Genomic DNA, 20,436 nt, shown 5'->3' with positions numbered 1-20,436 from the left:
CCCAAGTCAGGATCCCTGCTCAGCTCTCCCTCTGCCCCTCCCTCCAACTTGTACGCGTGCATTCTCTCTCTCAAATAAAAATAGAATTAAAAAAAAAAAAACTAGTAACTTTTATTTGAACTAGAAATTGCCTCTTTTTTTAATTATTTCAGTGTCTCTGATAAGAACGTGTGTAATTAATCTAGGGTGCCTGGGTAGCTCAGTCGGTTGAGCATCCGACTCTTGTTTTGGCTCAGGTCATGCTCATCCCTCATGTTTCTGGGATTGAACCCTAAGTCAGGCTCTACACTCAGCAGGGAGTCTTCTTGAAATTCTCTCCCTTTGCCCCTCCCCTGCCAAAATAAATAAATCTTTTTTTTTTTCCTTAAAAGAAGGTATGTAATTAATCTAAATTTGATTTGAAAGAGAAATTCATTTGGTAGAAATACAGTGCCTTTTTATGGTTTTGATGCCTGTGAAGTAAGACTTTTAATTTTTTAGTCAGTAAACTTTGTAAATGGTATTTATCTTCTATTGGTATATGCTGTGTAGGCAGGAAAAAGTTTTCAGTGTAATCCACTTGGCATCAACTCTCAGTCCTGCTCTTAAATTTCTCTTACCCAGTTTCTATTTAAAATCTCAGCTTGTCTCTGCCTTAGTAGTCAGTGTTGAAGTTTGTTTTGCCCTTTAACAATTAAAGTATTGTATGGCATATTTTAGGTCATTCACCAGATGTTGCTGTAGTGGTTTTGCTTGTGTCTGAGCTGGGTTGCTCATTGTTTGGCAGATCTTTATGAAAGTTCTTTGTGATTGAGTTCACAAAGATTTAGTGCATTTCTAAATTACTGTAATTGTTGCTGATGTTGGGTTTTGAAAATTTGTCAATTTTGTCATCATCCTGATTCTCCCTGGAATTGTTACCTCTTTTTTGCTCCTTTTAAAAATCTCTGCTTTTCTGTTGTATTTCATTTATCCTTATAACCACTTTAAATAATTTCTAAGTTAGGACATGCATAAGTAAATTCAATATAGTGTTTTTTTCCTGCTCTGTAAGTATGGAAAGGGTATATTAAAGTTTAATACTGTATTATTATTCATAATTTTAGAATGAATTAACTTTTCTTTCCTTCTTCTGCTCCAATCATTGTGTTAGATCCTTGTCCCAAGGTTATTTAAATGTAACTTTAGAGCCAACAACAAAATTTGGAAGGAGGTTAAAGCTTATCTTCCATACATTTCTACCCTTCCTTTAAGTGCTCTGCCATACCCTTTTTGGTCTGTTTCAAACTTTGTTTAAAAGCTTTCCAAATTGTGTATTGCCTTATGAATAGAGAGTCAGGTTGGAATAGGTGGAAGAACATGGACCTGTCTTGGGAGAAGACACACCACATCCCAGCATATCTGCTTCCTAACTGTCTAACCTTAGGCAAATTACTTAACTTTCTGAGTGTTTTATTAACTGTAACATGGAGAGGACAGAAGCCTGTGCAGAGTAGATGGGAGGGTCACATATCCTCTGTCACATGCTTCATAGGGCGCCTCAGTGGCTCAGTCAGTTAAGCCTCTGCCTTGGCTCAGGTCGTGATCCCTGGTCCTGGGATTGAGTCCTGAGTCAGGCTCCCTACTCAGCAAAGAGTCTGCTTGTCCCTCTCCCTCTGCTCCTGCTTGCAGTCTCTCTCACTCTCTCTCTCAAATAAATAAAAATCTAAAAAAAAAAAAAAAGTGCTTCATAAAAGTGATACCCACCATATCAAAATATAATCTACCAAAAATACTTGGCTCTTTTTTTGATTCTGTGTGCTCATCGCTTCTCATGATCTGATAGCATAAATATAAACAAATGTGAAGTTGAAAAAGTGTAATGACCCTAAAACATTACCTCAGACACTTTTGGCTTTTTGTACCTTCTCGTAAAAGTACAGTCTGACCTTTCCCCCACCTTACTTTCTTCATCTCTCTTCCTAAACCAATTCCGTTTGAGAAACCACAATCTCTCCTAGATTGACCTTCCCAAGTCCAAGTAACCTAGAAAAGTAAACCTGATAAATAAACCACGTGACTTAAAATAACACTTTTAAGTCTCATTAAAACTACTTGTGTATAGTGACAACAGCACAGTCACTACTAAGATTGCAAAAACTAGTCATCTTTAAAATTTTATTTGAGTAAAAAATAGAAAACCAAATTGTATTTGCAACTGTTTTTCTTTTTTTTTTTTTTTTTTTTTTTTTTTTCAAGATTTTGTTTATTTATCTGACAGAGATCACAAGTAGGCAGAGAGGCAGGCAAAGAGAGAAGGGGAAGCAGGCTCCCTGCTGAGCAGAGAGCCTGATGCGGGGCTTGATCCCAGGACTCTGGGATCATGACCTGAGCCGAAGGCAGAGGCTTTAACCCACTGAGCCACCCAGGCGCCCCTGCAACTATTTTTCTAATATTATTTGTTCTTAAACATCCTGAGGACTCTTTGTGGCATCAGTCAGAACCACATTGATGTTATATGAATACATATTTTAGTGCAAATTAGTTCAGGAAAAATTTAAAGAAAATTAAGCAAAAATGGTAGAAAAGCAAACGTTTTTAATTCATTTAGTGTAGAAAACATATTCATATTGATAATTGATTTATTTTTATTTCCATTTACTTTTGGTTTAGTAATGGTTTGATTGGTAAAAGAGTATCAGTTTACCATTCCTATTTAAATTTGCATCTGAGGGACGCCTGGGTGGCTCAGTGGGTTGAGCCTCTGCCTTCGGCTCAGGTCATGATCCTGGGGTCCTGGGATCGAGTCCCGCATCGGGCTCCTTGCTCGGCGGGGAGCCTGCTTCCTCCTCTCTCTCTGCCTGCCTCTCTGCCTGCTTGTGTGTACTCTCTCTCTCTAACAAATAAATAAAATCTTTAAAAAAAAATAAATAAATAAAATAAATTTGCATCTGATTTGTAAGACATACTACCAAAACTAAAACTTGTACTCGGACACCCCTTACATGATCAGTGCTAATAGAAAAATGAGGTAAGTTATCTGTTTTGGCATAAAAAAGGCTTCTGAGATTAAAGTAACAATGAAATTGTATACTCTGTTTCCATAATTATAATTGAAAAGCTGTGAATGCCCAAAGGCGCTCTCTATACCAGGGAACTGCTCTGAAGTGTGTATATATTTTTAAAGGCTTACACATCAACCTTCTCACAATTACTGGGAGAATGTTTTTGTGGAAATGGGTATTGTATCATTTGTTGTGAAAACTAGAATTCAGTCTTAAAAAGCACCCTCTTCCCTTGATTTCCCATGGATTAAATTTCAGCGGGAACATTTTGCATACAGGTAATGCACTGAGTTTGAGGCTTTGTTCAGTGGGCTGCCAGCCTTCCTTAGCTACAAGAAGATGTGGTCTCTGTGTTGTGTGTTTCAGCTACCTCAAGGTGGTATGGAAACTGACTCTTCAGTTGCCATATGTGACTTTCGTGTTGACATTTGTAGGGTCAGATAAAAACTGTGTGTTGCTCTTTCTACTTTCTTTCAGACTGTAACTTTCAGACTGTTGTAACAGCTTTCTCCAGGTGTGATACGTGAACCAGACCCTGTGCTCCACTCTCATTGTCTCCTGTAACTGTAAAACAGTGAGGATTAAGATTCAAGTCAAAAATTCTTGTGACCCAAAGAGCAATAAAGTAATTGGCTGGAACCTATTTTTGAAAATTAGAATTTCACACTAAAAGTACAGAAACCCCGTAGTTGCTCTGTAGCTCCAGGAACCAAGGATCATCCAAAACTAAAAACAAAACAACAACAAAACAGAAAGGCTCAATCATGCTTAGTAGGGCAAAGTGGAAAATTACTTTGTGACCCAGGTAGGTTACTAGTACATAAGCCTTTAAAAAAAATACCTCTAAATAGGGAAGAGTATTTAATTAATGGGCTGGTTCATAAACTTGTAAGTAAACTTTCAGTTGAATTTCATAAATCTCTAAAAAGAGAATCTAGTTTTTGTCCTTAAAAATAAATTGGGGGGGCCGGCGCCTGGGTGGCTCAGTGGGTTAAAGCCTCTGCCTTCAGTTCAGGTCATGATCCCAGGGTCCTGTGTTCAAGCCCCACGTCGGGCTCTCTGCTCAGTGGGGAGCCTGCTTCCCTTCCTCTCTCTCTGGCTGCCTCTCTGTCTACCTGTGATCTGTGTCTGTCAAATAAATAAATAAAATCTTTAAATAATAAATAAATAAATAAATAAATAAATAAATAGAGGGGTGCCTGGGTGGCTCAGTGGGTTGAAGCCTCTGCCTTCTGCTCGGGTCATGATCCTGGGGTCCTGGGATGGAGCCCCTCATCGGGCTCTCTGCTCGGCAGGGAGCCTGCTTCCTCCTCTCTCTCTGCCTGCCTCTCTGCCTACTTGTGATCTCTGTCAAATAACTAAATGAAATAAAAATTTTAAAAAATAAATAAAAAATAGAAATAATGTCTTTCTATTAAAAGAGCCTTTCAACTGAAAGGCTTTTTGAGAGCCATTTGAGTTTCCAAATGTATATATTTGGAATACACACACACACATACACACACACGCCTCTGTTTAGAAAGCATGTTTTCAAAAAATTTTAATAGGGAGGAACTATAAAAATTATCTTACCGTCGTTCTTCACTATACTGCTACCCTGAACTCTGCCCATCTCAAACGTAGTCACTTGCTCAGCATTTCCATGTGTCTGCCTGAAAGCCATGCCACACCTGCCCCAGACTGAGCTCTGGAGAGCCAGCTCGCCTCCTCTGCACTCAGCCCTCTCACAGCCTTTGCTATATCAGCCTGTGGTACATTTATGCTTTCAGTTGCTTAGGGCCAAAGTCTTGGCGTCTTTGTACTTGACCTCTCACACCCCACAGCTCCATCTGTAGGTTCCACCTTCACAGTCTGTTGAGAATGCTGCTGCTTCTCTTACCACCCTTGTCCAGGCCACCATTATCTCACTGGGTCATTGCTGTGGTATTCTCATAGGTATCCCTACTTCTTCCCTTGCATGTTTAGTAAAGTAAGTCAGATATTGTCATTTTTCTGCTCAGGATCTTCCCGTGTCTTCTCATCTCACACAGAAATGTAGCCACAGTCTCTACGATGACCTCTGAGGTCCTACATCCTCTTAGCCCCTCATTACCTGTCTGATCACATCTCCTGCCAGACCCTATGACTCTGCCCCAGCCACACGGGCCTCCTTGCTGTTTCTCAAACACACCAAGCCCAGCACCCGCCTCAGGATCCTTGTACTTGCTATTTCCTCTGACTGGAATGTTCTTCCAGCCTCATTGGAAAACTGCAAGTATTTTAAAGCTCATTGCCTCCCTTCCTTTGGGTCTTTATTCACGTGTCACCTCAGACCAAGTCTAACTTTCCTATTTATGTTGCCACACCCTCTCCAAAAAACAGATCTCATATTCCCCATAGCTGCTTAATTTTTCTGCATAACATATGCCATCATCTAACATACTGTATATTTTACTTACCTTGTTTCTCTTTCTTCTCTCACTAGAATATAAGCTTCTTGAGAGCAGAGTTGTCTTTTTGTTGATTGCTTGCATTGCAGCCCCTAGACTAGTGCCTGATATGAGCAGACCCTTGGTAATATTTATTGAATGAATGTAAGTAACATTTTAGGTGTGTTTTTCTTTCTCTGAATGTAAAGTGGGAATGACTATAGTTCATTAGAACACTGAACAGTGCAGATCCTCAACAAAGTTATGATATAGATGGACTTTAACTTTCATAACCTTGCCCTTTTCTAATAACATAAAACTATTAAGTATATTCAAAGAATATTTGACATAGAGGCAAAATATAAAGAGTAATGACAACAAAATATAGCAGCCATGTTCCCACCACCCGGGTTAAGAAACAAAACCCTCAGTATTTTTGAAGCCTACTCTGGGCTCTCCTTACCTCATTGTCCCTCTTCTCCCTGCAGAACCCCTGATCTGAATTTGTGTATTGTTCCTATTGATTTTCTTTATAGTTTTGCCACATGTGAACGTATTGTTCAGTTGGGCATATTTTTGAGTTTTAGATAAATGGAATCCTACCAAGCGTGTCTTTCTACAGCTTGACATTTCGCTCTGATGTTCTGACGTTCATCCATATTGATGCATTCGGCTGCTGTTCCTTTATTCTTGCTCCTATATAGTATCCCCATTGCACGAAGAGAATGCCCCTTATTTATGCATTCTCCTGTAAATACAAGTTTGGGAGTGTTTCCTTGTTTTTTAATAGCAAACACAGTGCAGCTATGATCATAATCGTGCCTGTCTCATAAGACACACGTGTGAGTTACGGTGTATTCTTAGGAGTCCAGTTGCTGCTCAGTGGAGTATATGCATCCTTCATTTCATGGATTAATGCCAAACTGTTTTCAAACATAGTTGTACAGGGGCACCTGGGTGGCTCAGTGTGTTAAAGCCTCAGCCTTTAGCTCAGGTCATGATCCCGGGGTCCTGGGATCGAGCCCCGCATCTTGCTCTCTGCTCAACGGGGAGCCTGCTTCCCCCTCTTTCTCTGCCTGTCTCTCTGCCTACTTGTGATCTCTGTCAAATAAATAAAATCTTTAAAAAAAATAGTTGTACAAATTTATACAACAATCAACAGTGCACCAGAGTATTAATTGTTTTAAGTTTTCTCAGTGTCCTTATAGAGGATATAAGGTGGCACCCCAGTGTAGCCGGGGCACAGGGATGCGAGAGCAACTGGCTCCAGGGGTCCCAAACAGACCAGGTTCAGCCACCCCCACTGACACTAAGAGACAAGTGGTGGTGAAAGGAGAGAAGAATTTATTTCAGTGTGGCCAACAGCAGGAGACAACATCTCAAAGACTCTCCGAAGTGCTGAAACTGCTTCTGGTTTTATATAAGGAGAATGTGGGACGGAGGTGGATGGATACGTGCAGATGGGCAGTAAAGGTCAAGTCAGTAGTCGCAATGGGGTCAGTCACGTGTGGTCCTGCTGGCTTACAGCAGTCCTTCTTGCTTGAGGGGTAGTTTCGGTTCCTATCACGGGATGTTTTGCCTGCAAGGTATCTTGCCTGACTTAAGAGATAAGCTAGGAAGAACTTAATTAATTAGAAATTTTGAGGTCACCATGGAGGCAGTTGAAGCCCCTTTCATCAACTTAGTTTTAATTTGTACTTTCCTGTTTTCTAATGAAGCAGCATATCTTTTCAGCCTTAATTGGCCAATCCTGTTTTCTCCTCTGTGAAATACCCATCTGTGTTATTTGCTCTTTAGTTGGATGGCTTTTGTCAGAGTTCTTCACATTTTCTGAATACATATCCTTTGTCAGTGTAATGTGGAGATACATTCCCTCAGTTTGTAACTTGTCTTTTTACTATCTTTGGATGAGTAGAAGCTCTAAATTTTTTTTTAAAGATTTTATTTATTTATTTGTCAGAGAGAGAGAGCGAGCAAGCGAGCACAGGCAGACAGAGTGGCAGGCAGAGGGAGAAGCAGGCTCCCCACAGAACAAGGAGCCCGATGTGAGACTCGATCCCAGGATGCTGGGATCATGACCTGAGCCGAAGGCAGCTGCTTAAACAACTGAGCCACCCAGGCGTCCCAGAAGCTCTAAATTTTAATGAATTTAATTTCTCAGTCTTTTCCCTTATGGGTTTTTATCTTTGAAAAGTTGTTTCCAATCTGATGTGGTTTGGGAATATAGGTGAGGTTCGGTGGGTGGAGTCCAGAGCCCATGACCAAGAAAGAATTCTTGAGACACCTTTGGGGCAAAAGGTTGGTTTTATTAAAGCACAGGGACAGGACTGGTGGGTAGAAAGAGCTGCTGCATAGGGGTCTTGAGGAGTGGTGATTATATACTCGGGTTTGGGGGAAAGTTAGGAAAAGGGAGCTTTCAAAAGAACTTTCATATGCTAAAGAGGACTGACCCACAAGATACCACAGGCCTTGCCCTTGTCAAGTTAAGGTTGTGTTCCCCTCTAGCAAGGCATTAACTTTAAGATAGTTGGGGGATTCCTGGAAGGATGTCACACAGGTCCCATCGAGGAGGGGTAGAGTGGGGGAAGCTTGTAGGGTCTCAGCTTATGCTCTGTCTTCAGCTAGCCTTCTGCTCCCTCATCATTTCTAAGGTCATCTGGGAACTTTTCCATCCTCTGTCAAAACGTACTGCTCCTGGACCCCTCCTTTGACCAGTCCCTGACAGCCTATTCTCCAGAAGCTCTGAAACTCAGCCACACAGGCACAGGTGACTGAGAAGAGCTCAGTTTCAGAAAACATTTTTATGTAAATAGGAATCAAATAAGAGCTAGCCTGCAATGTTTCATTTTACTTATTTTTCACTAGTTATAATTTTGGTTGACCAGTGCCTTACAAGAAAGAGATTTTGGGGGGCACCTGGCTGGGTCAGTCATAATAGCATAGGACTCTTGATCTCAGGGTTGTGAGTTTGAGCCCCACATGGGTGTAGAGATTACTGAAATAAATAAAACTTAAAAAAAGAAGAAGAAAGAAAGGAAAGGAGGAAGGAAGGAAGGAGGGTAGATAGATAAATAGATTTGGTCCTGAAATCAGACTCCACTCATGTAAGGTAAACCCTGGTTATAACCTTAATTAGAATAATCTGACCTTTTCCTAGTCTTACGCAGAGTGCCAATGTACCATTTTAAAGCTGTTTTAAAAGTGATTGCAATGTGAAATTTTTCTGCCTGTACATAGAGAAAGGTCAATATGAATTAGTAGAATTAGTAGAAGTCTGTATTAAGAATGTTTTAAACTAATTTTTTATGTAATACTATTAATTTGAGTGTGTAATACTATTAATTTGGAAAAAGTGCCTCTGTGGTGCCCAAAAAATGTGTTTATTTTAGAAGCAGAGAATTGTGGACTTATAAATTGACCCTTAAAATTTCTTAGTTGGGGGGCGCCTGGGTGGCTCAGTGGGCTAAGGCTAAAGCCTCTGCCTTCGGCTCAGGTCCTGATCCCAGGTCCTGGGATCGAGCCCTGCATCGGGCTCTCTGCTCAGCAGGGAGCCTGCTTCCCCCTCTCTCTCTCTGCCTGCCTCTCTGCCTACTTGTGATCTCTGTCAAATAAATAAATAAAATCTTAAAAAAAATTTTTTTTTTTTCTTAGTTGGGGCACCTGACTGGCTGAGTTGGAGCAGGTGACTCTTGAGCTCAGGGTTGTAAGTTCAAGCCTCATGGCCGGTATAGAGATGACTTAAAAATTAAATCTTGAAAAGAAAAAAAAAATTCTTCTAAGGTGATCTGTCGGGCAGAGGAATTCCTTCTGCAGCATCCCAGGCTGTTTTCTGCCCTTGGACAGAAGGCTGGGTCAAGGCAGTCAGTGTTGGTAGCCACCTGTGCCCCTGCATCTTCTCAACAACATTTATTTGCTTAGCGCACACCTCTTTTTTTTTTTTTTTTATTTCCATTGTGCTAACGTAAACTTCACATCAATTTCTGCCTTTGGAAAGGAGAAAACTCTTTCTTCTTTACACTCCTAGCACTTTTCAAACACTCCTGACACCAGGTGTGTGGGGTTTTTCCCACACCATCTAATTCTCCATCCAGTTCACCGGCTGGGTATTGTACAGGTCAGTTCTGTTCTGACGCCGCCCTCACCCCTCCACCTTCTGACACCAGTCGCAAGTCAGGTTGTCGCCTGTGCTTCTAACCATACATGGAAGGTTTCTACAACCTCCTCCTCAACTAGGATTGTATGCTAGACTGTCTCACAGAACCCAAGAAAACCGTTTACTTACTAGGTTACCAGTTTACTACAAGGACGATTGAAGGATACAGATGAATAACCAGATGAAGTGCACAGAGGTCAAAGTCTGTAAAGGTCCTAAGCACAAGATCCTCTGTCCCCATGGATCTGGGGGTGTACCACTTTCCTAGCCTGTGGATGCATTCACCACCCAGAAACTCTCCAGATCTCATACTTCAGGGGTTTTTATAGTGGCTTCATTACACAGGCATCATTGATAAAATCATTGACCCTTGGTGGATTATTCAACCAGTAGCCACTGTCTCCTCCACAGAAGTAGGCAGGTGGAGCCGAAATTCCCATCCTCTAATCACAATTTAGTTCCCCTGACAACCAGCTATTATCCTGGTTTTCTAGAGTTTTCCAGAAAAATTTTTTTTCTCATTAACATAAAGTCAGGTGTGGTTGTTTATGAATAAAAGTCATTCCTTTCACCTTTATAGCACTGGGGCTATTTCAGGAACAGGACAAGACACTAAATAATATAACAAAAGATGCTCCCTTCCCTCTTAATCACTTAGGAAATAACAAGGGTTTTAGGTGCTTTGTGCCAGAAATGAGGACAAAGACCCAAGTATGTATTTGTTATTCTGAATCACATTATCACAGTTTTCTTACAAGTTCCAAATCAGTTTCTAAATAAATGAATTTTTATTTTACCAAGAAAAGTCAATGTGGTTTGACTATCTAGTAGGTAAATGTAGGTTCCACTGAAACTGAATGAGGGCTTACTCTGTCTGTGTCAGACAGTGTGCTAGGTGGTACCTCATTTCACTTAACCCTTGCAATGACACTACATATGCAGTTTGGTAATGGGATCTGTGATAAATGGATAAAGACCTTGGCCAGTGAAGTTAGAAGCAACCTGTACCAGATTTCACAAAGAAAACTGGGAAGCGGTATAGCATGCCTCCTGATTCCAGAGCTCACTCTTGCTGTAAAGGAACGATACAATACTAGTAACAGGGATACTTTCCTGATGACCTAAATGAATGACACATACAAATTTGGGGAGGCTACGAGCAGTATCGAACTATGCCTAATGCAGTTGTCAGGCCTTCCTAGAACATTGGAAGTAGAAGTCTTCAAGGATACTATATTACATTTACTCCAAAAATGCAGTTAGATCTTGGGATGGGTTAGTAGCATATATGCCTCTCTTGTTTGAACCTCTCTTGTAGGAATCTCTGTTTCCTAGCTGCTCTCTCTCTCCGTTCTCTCATCTCAAAACCACCCCTGACTCCTGACCTCCCCAGGTACTTTCTTCAGTTCCTTTACTTACCACCCAGCTTAGCCTTTCCTCTTTCCAAGCCTATCTTCTCCCTTTCGATTTTCCTCCATTTCGCTGTGCTTTCCAAAACCCTTATTCATTGCTAGGAAACTGCATTCTTAACCTTTTTCATAGACATACCACTTATGTTTTGTTGCATAACGAAGTACCCTAAACTTGGTGGCCTAGAATAGTAATGATGTATTATTTAGCTCAATTGTGTGGGTTGGGTAGATGGGTTCTGGTTTCACTCTCAACTGGAAGGCTTCCTGAGCCCTGGGCATAGCTGGGACCGAGGCTCTCCCTCCCTGTAGGCTTCTCAGAGGAAGGCTAGACTGCGTGTCCTCGCAAGGTTGGCGGCAGTAGTCCAAGAGGGCAAGCGCTTGCTTATCAGGGCTCATTTTCTAGTATTACATGGCCAAGCTCATTGCAGAAGACTTTCCAAGGGTGTTAGACAATACTGAGAAGAGTGATTCTTTGGGGCCATTATCGAGGCAGTCCAGTATAATCAAATACTTTGCTCACTTCCTAAATTGCCATTTAGAAACCTGCTTTCCCTATGATCATCCTGTTTCCTTAATAATTGCCCTTGGGTTGTGGCTCATTATCCTTTGAAATATCCCCCATTTCTCAGAAGCAGAGGACAGGGGACTTAGAGTTCTGCTGTCCCAGTGTTCCCCTCCAACCCTTCTTGAAAAACCTTATTTTGCCCACAAGTGCCCCCCCCCACTTTTTTAAAGTTAACCCAATGTACTTTTACTACCCATTTATCATACTAATTTTCTGCTGCTGTATGTGCCTTGTATTCTTAAATCCCTAGTATAGTGCCTGATACTTGGTGTTCAGTGTCTCATGGTTGGCCTTGTATGTGTTCCCAAAGGTTCTCATGATAAAGGTTGCAGGCCTTAAATGTCTGACCAGGTAAATTCAAGATATGCCCCTTTTATTTCATACAGACATTTTTTAGTTTTCATTATTTATTGCTATGTGGTCCTCTTAAGCTATCCGTGCTAGAATTTTTTTCTCTTTATCAGAAGAGAAAAAACTTTTTTTGTTTTAGACAGCTTTCAAGTAAATCAGCGATGCCCAGTTCCCCAAAGTTCTGAGAGTTGGTCTGACCTCAAGGCTTGAGATACTCATTTCTGGGATGCCAGTACTTATTGTTTCTGGCCTCCCTTCACTCTTTCCCCACCCACTAAGGATAGAAGCTCATGAGGGAAGGGGTTTTTTTTTCTGTTATCCTAGGAACAGTGTACAGCACATGGAAGATATTTAATTAATACTGGTTGAATGAATAAGTGAATGGAATAAAAAATATCTGAGATATTTTGAGGAAACAGCATTACTAAAAGTGTGCATGGTGCAAGCCCTTTGTATTTTTAAATACTATCTATGTGCCTAGAAAAATTCTCAAAGGAAACACGATAAAACATTAATAGTGATTTTTCGGGTGGCGGGAAGTAGATAGGTGCAAAAAGTATGGATTGGGAAGTTTTATTTTATAATCTGGAGTGTGTGTTATTTTCAGAATACTTTATATTTTAAAATAAAGACTTTACAAATAAAAAATATCCAATATGAAGGTTTGTGTTATTTCCTTTGTAGAGGTAGATGGATAGAGAAAAGTCTAGAGAGACTATTAGTGTGTGTTCGTGTGCTATAATAAAATGAATGTAAAGCTCATACCTGTGTAAAATGCCATGTCCTGTTTTTCCCTTAGCATTGTATATCAGATGTTTTTACATCACTAAAAGTTATTAAAGCTCATTTTTTTTTAAAGATTTTACTTGTTTTCGAGTGAGAGAACACAAGCGGGTGGGGAGGGGCAGAAGGAGAAACAGACTCCCCGTCCAGCAGGGAGCCCGATGCAGGGCCCATCCCAGGACCCTGAGATCGTGACCAGAGCTGGAGGCAGACACTTCACTGACTGAACCACCCAGGCTTTAGGGGCGTAAAGCTCAATTTTAATAAATATTGCACTGGATGGATAAGTCAGTATATTTTATACTTTATCATTGAACTTTCACAGTTATAAATGAGGGCTTAGGAAACAATTTTATTCATAAATCTTTGTAATGCTTTGCTGGTTTCTTTAATAAAGATTTACAGAAGTAGCTTGGTTTAACTTGGTTAAAACATACTGTTCTTATCCTTAGAAGTACTTGAACACTTGAAACTAACAGAGAGTCTTGTGAACTTTAAGTACATTGGCTTTCTGGGCGGCACTTGCTGCCCTTTGGCTTGATTCCTTGAGAACCTCAGTATTTCAAAATATCTGGCATACTCTGTTTTACATAAAGCTTAGCCTTAATGATGTCCATTTCTGGTATATAGCATATATTATATATATATATAAATAGATATATTTATATATAAATTTATATAGCATATATTGTATATATATAAATATATATATATTTCTATATAAATTTCCTTCTTCAGTATTTGATTTTGAATATACTTAGTTTGAGGTGGGATTTAGTAATTTTTTTCTTTTAGGATTGTATTTATTTATTTGACAGACAGGATTTAGTAATATTTTTAATTAATGCCCTCAGTAGCGTTCGAATATGGTTAACAGAATACACAGCTTCTTAAACTGACCTATTCCCTTTAGGGAAATTAAGAAGTCATCAAAGGGCTCAGTGACCCTGCAAAGTGATGTACGGGGTGGGGTGTGTGTGTGTGTGTGTGTGTGTGTGTGTGTGTGTAATACTTGGTCAAGGTTAAAACAGCTTTTCCTGATGAGACCTATGCCATTGAATGAGGACATGTGATAAGTCACCTTCTATTTCATTGCCGTTGGTGTTAATGCTTGGTCTTGTGATTCTTCGTTCACAGGTGAAGGTGCTGCACAATCAGCTGGTCCTTTTCCACAACGCCATTGCTGCTTACTTTGCCGGGAATCAGAAGCAGCTTGAACAGACGCTTAAACAGTTCCATATCAAATTGAAAACCCCTGGAGTGGACGCCCCATCTTGGCTTGAAGAACAGTAAAAATCACACCCGGAAAAAAGAAAGAAAGAAAAAGAAAAGTCACGTCATTATATTTCTAAACAAACCTAATAAGAATTAAGCAGAGTTGGGTTAAGATTAGGGAAGTGGTGACCACAACCATTGTAGTGATTCTTGCACAAACAGCTTTAATTTTTTCCCTTTTTCATACTTTAACAACTGAACTGTTAAATTTGATGGGAAGGTGGGTGATTTTAATGTAAACATAATTTCTATAATCTGAACACAATTTTCCTTTCTGAGAAATCTTTTCGTATCGTGAGGGTTGATGGCTATTTCTATAGTTTGAAAACATCTAATATAGATTTGCACTGACCAGATAAAAATTCAAGGTTTTTGGTCCTGGAAATGGGGGCCAGTTGTAACTTTTCCAAAGGGAGGTTTACATGATTTGTATCAACATCAGATATTTTATATATGAATATATTAAACATCTTTAAGAGATTCATCTTCATGTATCATCTTAAAGAAAAAAGAAACTATTTTGCAGAGTAAAATTATATGGTGTTCCTGCAGCGTCCACACACAGGCGGCAGCTCTAATGGATGACTGATTGGCTTGTGGAGTTGTGGCAAATACCTTTTTAAAAATGATTCTGTACTATTGTAATTTTGTTTAAACTTTTTCTTTCTTCCTTCCTTTCTTTCTTTCTTTTTTTTTTTTTTAAGACGCAGGAATCACACTGTCATTTCTGTGAGGCCTTTGAGCTTAAGAGTTTGCATCACCCAAAGTCACTGGGCGGTTATGTTAGCAATTTGGATTCGTAATGAAACCTGCTTAAGAGAATTATTTGGGGCAGGTGGACTTGGGAATAGAAACTCTTGATGGTTTCTAGAGTCGAAATCTGTGTTTGGAAAGCAAGATTTCGGGTAAATTCCATTTTGACAGAAGTGAGTTCCTAGACAGCTTTTATTGACTTCCATACGTAACAATACCGGTTAAGCCTTAAATCACAGATATGTGCCTTCTCAGAGACAGTAATTCTCATTCAACCAATGTACATAATCCATAAAGAAACCCCTTTTGGATAATGTTCGGCGTGTCTGTTCCTTCCTTGGAAAGGAACACTGTGTATCAGTGTTGGGTTTCTTTGTATTCCTTAAACCGCATTTCAGGTTTATGGTAAAAGCAACTTTTGAATTTGCTATTTGGTTTTGCTTCATTCCTTGCATGGAATGAGAAGACGGAGGAATTTTTTTTTCATTTAAGTAACGGAAAGGTAACCTGGGACAGTGCGGTGGTAATAAGAAGAAAGGGGATTGGAAAGGCCAGTACTGTTTCAGTTGCTCAGCACTGTTGGGTTTGTGTTACGTCTCTGATCTGTCCGTTGTGTGGTTCTATCAGTCATGTAAGCCTTTTTTATGTATAAGTTCTCTCGATTTTTGTCATAGACATAAATTAATATGTCTTCATTTCTTTTGTGTTGAAATGAAGTACTAAAAAAAAATTACTGTTATACATTAATTTTGTGGACTGTAAGATTTGTTATATATGTTCAAATGCCTTTTAGCTGGCTTTTTAATTAATATGCCTGTTTTCAGTGCTTAATATGTACAATGTAATGTGATTGTAAATCATAAACCTATTTTAAATCATTCCTTCCTGTATATTTGTACTCTGACAGAGCCTTATTTTATTCTTCCAGCAGAATTACTACTTGTGATAGTTCCTGTACATTCCCCAGAATGTGCCTCTGGTGTGAATTTTGTATTCTTATTAAAAGTATTTGCTGCACTACCTTCTTTCTCTGGCTCTTCATAATTTAAGAAGCAACTATCTGGAAATTCTGAAGACATATGATTTGTCTTTTCCTGACTTTAAGAATAAAACAGGGGCGCCTGTGTGGCTCAGTCGGTTAAGCATCGGCCTTCAACTCAGGTCATGATCCTGGGGTCCTGAGATTGAGCCACGCATCGGGCTCCCTGCCTGGCGGGAAGCCTGCTTCTCCCTGTCCCGCTCCCCCTGCCCTGCTTGTGTTCCTGCTCTCATTCTCTCTGTCAAATAAAAAATAAAATCTTTAAAAAAAAAAAAAAGAACAGTAACAAAAAAAATGGTACTTCTGTGATTTATGACTCCTTTTTCTCAGTAAGTTTTTCTTTTTTCTCTTTAGGAGTCTCCTTTGAGAAGAGAACATGTCCACTCTTATCACCTATCAGTAACAGTTTTAGCAGCTAAGGAATTAAACAGTTTCAGGGACTGATGATTTTTTAGGAGAAACTAAAAGTACCTGATTCTGAGTAGTGGGTACATGTGCAAAAGAAAGAACATATTAGCCAGTAGTATAGTTATTTTGTTAAAGTAATTTATATTCATTGTAGAAAAAAATTAGAAGATAATTGCAAAAAGTTGAAGATAAAATTTCCCACATCAGTAAGTACTGCATGGAACCGCCTAACTCCTGAATTTAAAGATTTTAGTTACCAATTATTTATATCATAAGGTCTAGTTTGAATATCCTTTAACATGCACACATTCATCTTTGTACTCTTACCTAGTTATTTCCTTAGATTAGATTCTTAGAAATGAAAATGAGCCTTCAAAGTAGATATATACTTTTAAGACTTTGTGAAGTAGAGCTTGGTGGCTTTCAAGAAAGATTTTCCAGGGGTGAGGCTGGCTCAGAGTGGGTGATATCTGATCTCAGGGTCTTGAGTTCAGGCCCCACATCAGGCACAGAGCCTACTAAAAAGAAAAATAAGTTTATTTAAAAAAAAAAAAAAAATGGACTCAAATCATGCAACGCCAAGTTAAAAATGATTAAGATTCCCTCCACCAACAGGAGCTGGGGAGAGATATTTATAGACATAGAAGCTAAGTGAGGAAATTACTTGATTACCTATAGCTTAAACCATTGACTTATTTTGGGAAGGACTTACTGGCTGTTTGTGATTGGTCGTCCTTGGGTTTTAATTTAACCTTGAGGTATTTCAGGCTTATATTTTGGTTTGTTTGTGTAGGCTACTGAGTCTTTAAAGCCACCTCAATCTAATGGTCCCCTTGTTTAATTAATAACCCCCAAAGCTTCCAAATCTTAGGGCCCAGGAAGGACCTGGGCTTGCAGAAGCAATTTAGCTGAAATCTACTAGACTTCAAGAATCATGTTTTCCCTATTCAAAGTACAGTGCACTGATGGTGTAACCAAAGCTTATCCCAAAAGAGTGTGAAAGTAGAAGCTTCCTTAGAGATGATCTGTTCAAGGTCCTTTTTTACAGGTAAAGACATGAAGGCCCAAAAATTTATTAAACTGGCTTAGCCAACCTCTCTTACCAAATGTAATGCCAGGTAAGTTATTTGCAACTAAATATATGGTTCCCCCTTTAAATCCTGCTGTTTCAACTGTACAATTAAATCAATGTGTCAAAAGTGTCATTTCTTCTAAAGTACAATGTGTATTAAATGTCTCTTCAGTTGAAAAAATAATCCATCCACCCCTAAATGGATTCATAGTAGGTATATTTCAAATATATATGATACATTTCAATCCACTGATCTTAAAATATTCTGAAAAAGAAATGTGAACCTGGAAAGTGCTATATAAAGTAAAATTAGCATATGGGAAAGGCTAAAGATAAGTGTCTTTTAATCATGCAACTGTTAATGTGAAGAAAAATGTATCTACCTCAAAATGTGCCCCAGTCTCCTCCTTCCTTCACTGGATGTGAAAAATAAAAGCAAATTATCTAAATTAATAGTTCAGTGTAACATTTGTATATAATTTGTACTAATTTTTGTGAAACACCAAGAATGCCTATACTTTGTAATAATATTTCAAAATTATCTTTTGCTGGGTAGCTCTTTTTTGAAACTTTCGGTTGCCGGAAAGACTTGAGACCCTGTAAGATCCTTCACCACTCAACTCTAATCAAATGTAGGCATTTAAGAAATCTGACTCCCCGTCTAATGTTGCAAACTTTTATATAGGCTCAGACAATGATCCAGCTGTAAATAACTTTTCCGATCAAAAGGCCAGTTATATTTTGCATTTTCCAAGCTTTTCCAAGACATTGAATTCTACTTCAGAAACCAATATTGCAGTATATGTTAACTAAAATTTAAATTTAAAAAAGGGGGCGGGGGAGCCACCTGGAGGATTTGGTTGGTTAAGCATCCAACTCTTGGTTTCCACTCAGGTCATGATCATCAAGCCTCCCTCCTGCATCCATCCACACTAGGAGCACGTGCTCTTTCTCTTTCAAATGAATAAAATCTAGGAAGGGAGGGAGGAAGGAAGGAAGGAAAGAAAGGACGGAAGAAGAAAGAAGAGAAAGAGAAAAGGAAGGAAGAAAGAAAGGGAGAAAGAAAATAGGGGTGCCTGCGTAGCTCAGTCGGTTAAGCATATGCCTTCTGCTCAGGTCATGATCCCAAGGTCCTGAGATGGAGCCCTGCATTGTTGGGCTCCCTGCCCAGCAGGGAGGCCTGCTTTTCCCTCCCCCTTTACCTCTGCCCCTGCTCCTATGCTCTCTCCCTCACTCACTCTGGTCTTTCAAATAAATAAATAAAAACTTAAAAAAAAAAAGAAGAAAAGCTTTTCCAAGAGCCCCAAGTCCTTTACTATAGTTAGAAAATAGCAAGACCTATGAAAATAGAAGGGTGGTGCAAACAACTCTTCTGAGGACTTGCATTAAATTCTGTGTTCCCACTTGAAGGTTTCCTGCTTAACAGGTTTCCTGGTATAAATGGGCCTTTATAATAAATTGCCAAGTGGTTGTCCCAATGTACAGAGAACTATGAAGCTTGGCTTTGTGTTGTGAAATAATAAAAGTTAACTCTTGGAAGTTTATGTAAATTAAGTGAGAACCATTCGTTATTCTGGTGGTAACTCTGATATGGGAAGAGGAGACTATTGATATGAGGACAGGAAATTAAACCGAGTCTGAGAACTGGGACTCTGTATCATTGCAGTTAATTGGGTTAATATCTTATCAGAGCTAGGAATCTCAGTGACATTTTTACCAATGAAACTTCCATAAAAATTTTTTTTTATTTTTGTCTGGGCCCAATGTAGGCTTTGCCACAAGCATTCTCTGTCAAAGAATGTGAGGTTTCTGCAACTGCGGTTTATCATGAATTGATGATTCATAAGGACGGTGAAAGGGACAAGATACCATTCTGTTGATCTTAGACAAAAGTAACTTTGTGTTACTTGGACTTTCATATCACTTTGCTTCTGCAAAGCAAAGGTGTATGTGTTTTTACTGTAGGGATGGAATGTGTACAGTGCTGGCACGGGGACACATATGGAAGAAAAATGTAAACCGTATTGGTCTTTATTGTGGAGCTTTAATTACAGAAGTTCTAAGGGAAATGCAAGCTTTCACCGTAAAAAGAAAAAAAAAATATTTTTCAATGAGCAGAAGCTTTTATGTGTTAAGGAGAGGATAGGTAACTTTAACCCTGCTGGCCTTGGTTTTAAAACATGAAAATTTCAGTATAACAACATGCTCAGATTATTTATAGAATGTGACTTTACTTTTGTCTTTCCCCTAAACGATTTCTGATTCTGTATTAGGAAGCTCTTTATGAAAAACTACCTAAAGTTTTAGGAAGATAATTACAATTCTTTCCTTTGAGAAGTGTATACTTACTATGGCTAGACTCTAAGCTCTTAAGGAAGACACAGTGCTTGCTTTCTTATTCACCCTGTATCCCCAACTCCATGCATAATTCTTCTTTTAAAAAGATTTTATTTACTTCACACAGAGAGAGTGAGCGCACAAACAGGGGGAACAGCAGGCAGAGGGAGAAGCAGGCTCCGTGCTGAGTAGGGAGCCCTATGTGGGGCTTGATCCCAGGACTCTGAGATCATGACCTGAGCTGAAGGCAGATGCTTAACTGACAGAGCCACCCAGGTGCCCCTCCATGCATAATTCTTGAGAGGAGCCATGTGATAAAAATGTGTTCAGTTTTTTTTTTTTTATACAAAATTCAAATGCAGAAAAACATTTGGTGGTTGCACAGTCATTTCATGTGAATGAGTAACAAAGGCCGTACACTTATAACTTTTTCTAAATCAATGTCAAGGTGTTACTTCAGATACTAGGATATTTATAGAACAATAGTGAGTTAAAAAAATGTAAAAAGATTGGCAAAATTAGAAAAATTATCATTTTGCAGCCCCCACTGAAATATTGATGCACACAGGGATCACCAATGAAAGCTAAAATCATTAGAGATTGAAGAAAAAACAGATTATGTCATAATACACATATTACTCAATTTGAAAAGGGAAAATGTACCATTAATAAAAGATTTGTGCTGGGCCACCTGGCTGGCTCAGTCTGTAGAGCATACAACTCTTGCTCTTGGGGTCATAAGCTCAAGCCCCACGTCAGGTGTAGAGATTACTTAAAAATGAAATCTTTTTAAAAAATATCCAAGATGTGGGGCGCCTGGGTGGCTCAGTGGGTTAAAGCCTCTGCCTTCTGCTCAG

At 39.3% G+C, this 20,436-nt stretch overlaps 1 protein-coding gene across 3 annotated transcripts in view; it reads left to right on the top strand.

Moving 5' to 3' along the window:
• Positions 1-15,743, top strand: part of LOC111154349 (ADP ribosylation factor interacting protein 1) — a 106,158-nt gene extending 90,415 nt beyond the window's left edge. For all 3 annotated transcript variants that reach the window (XM_022513914.1, XM_022513912.1, XM_022513908.1), the window contains one exon: positions 13,833-15,743. In XM_022513914.1, the coding sequence (XP_022369622.1) occupies positions 13,833-13,988 (156 nt within the window). In that variant the 3' untranslated portion in view covers positions 13,989-15,743. The remainder of the gene's footprint in view (positions 1-13,832) is intronic.
• The last annotated feature ends 4,693 nt before the right edge of the window (positions 15,744-20,436 follow it).

This window comes from Enhydra lutris, unplaced genomic scaffold, assembly GCF_002288905.1.
Source record: "Enhydra lutris kenyoni isolate GAN:26980312 unplaced genomic scaffold, ASM228890v2 scaffoldscaffold3, whole genome shotgun sequence".
Classification (NCBI taxonomy): Eukaryota; Metazoa; Chordata; class Mammalia; order Carnivora; family Mustelidae; genus Enhydra; species Enhydra lutris.
The sequence above is the reverse complement of the archived record's forward strand: the minus strand, read 5'-3'. Positions and strand labels throughout refer to the sequence as shown.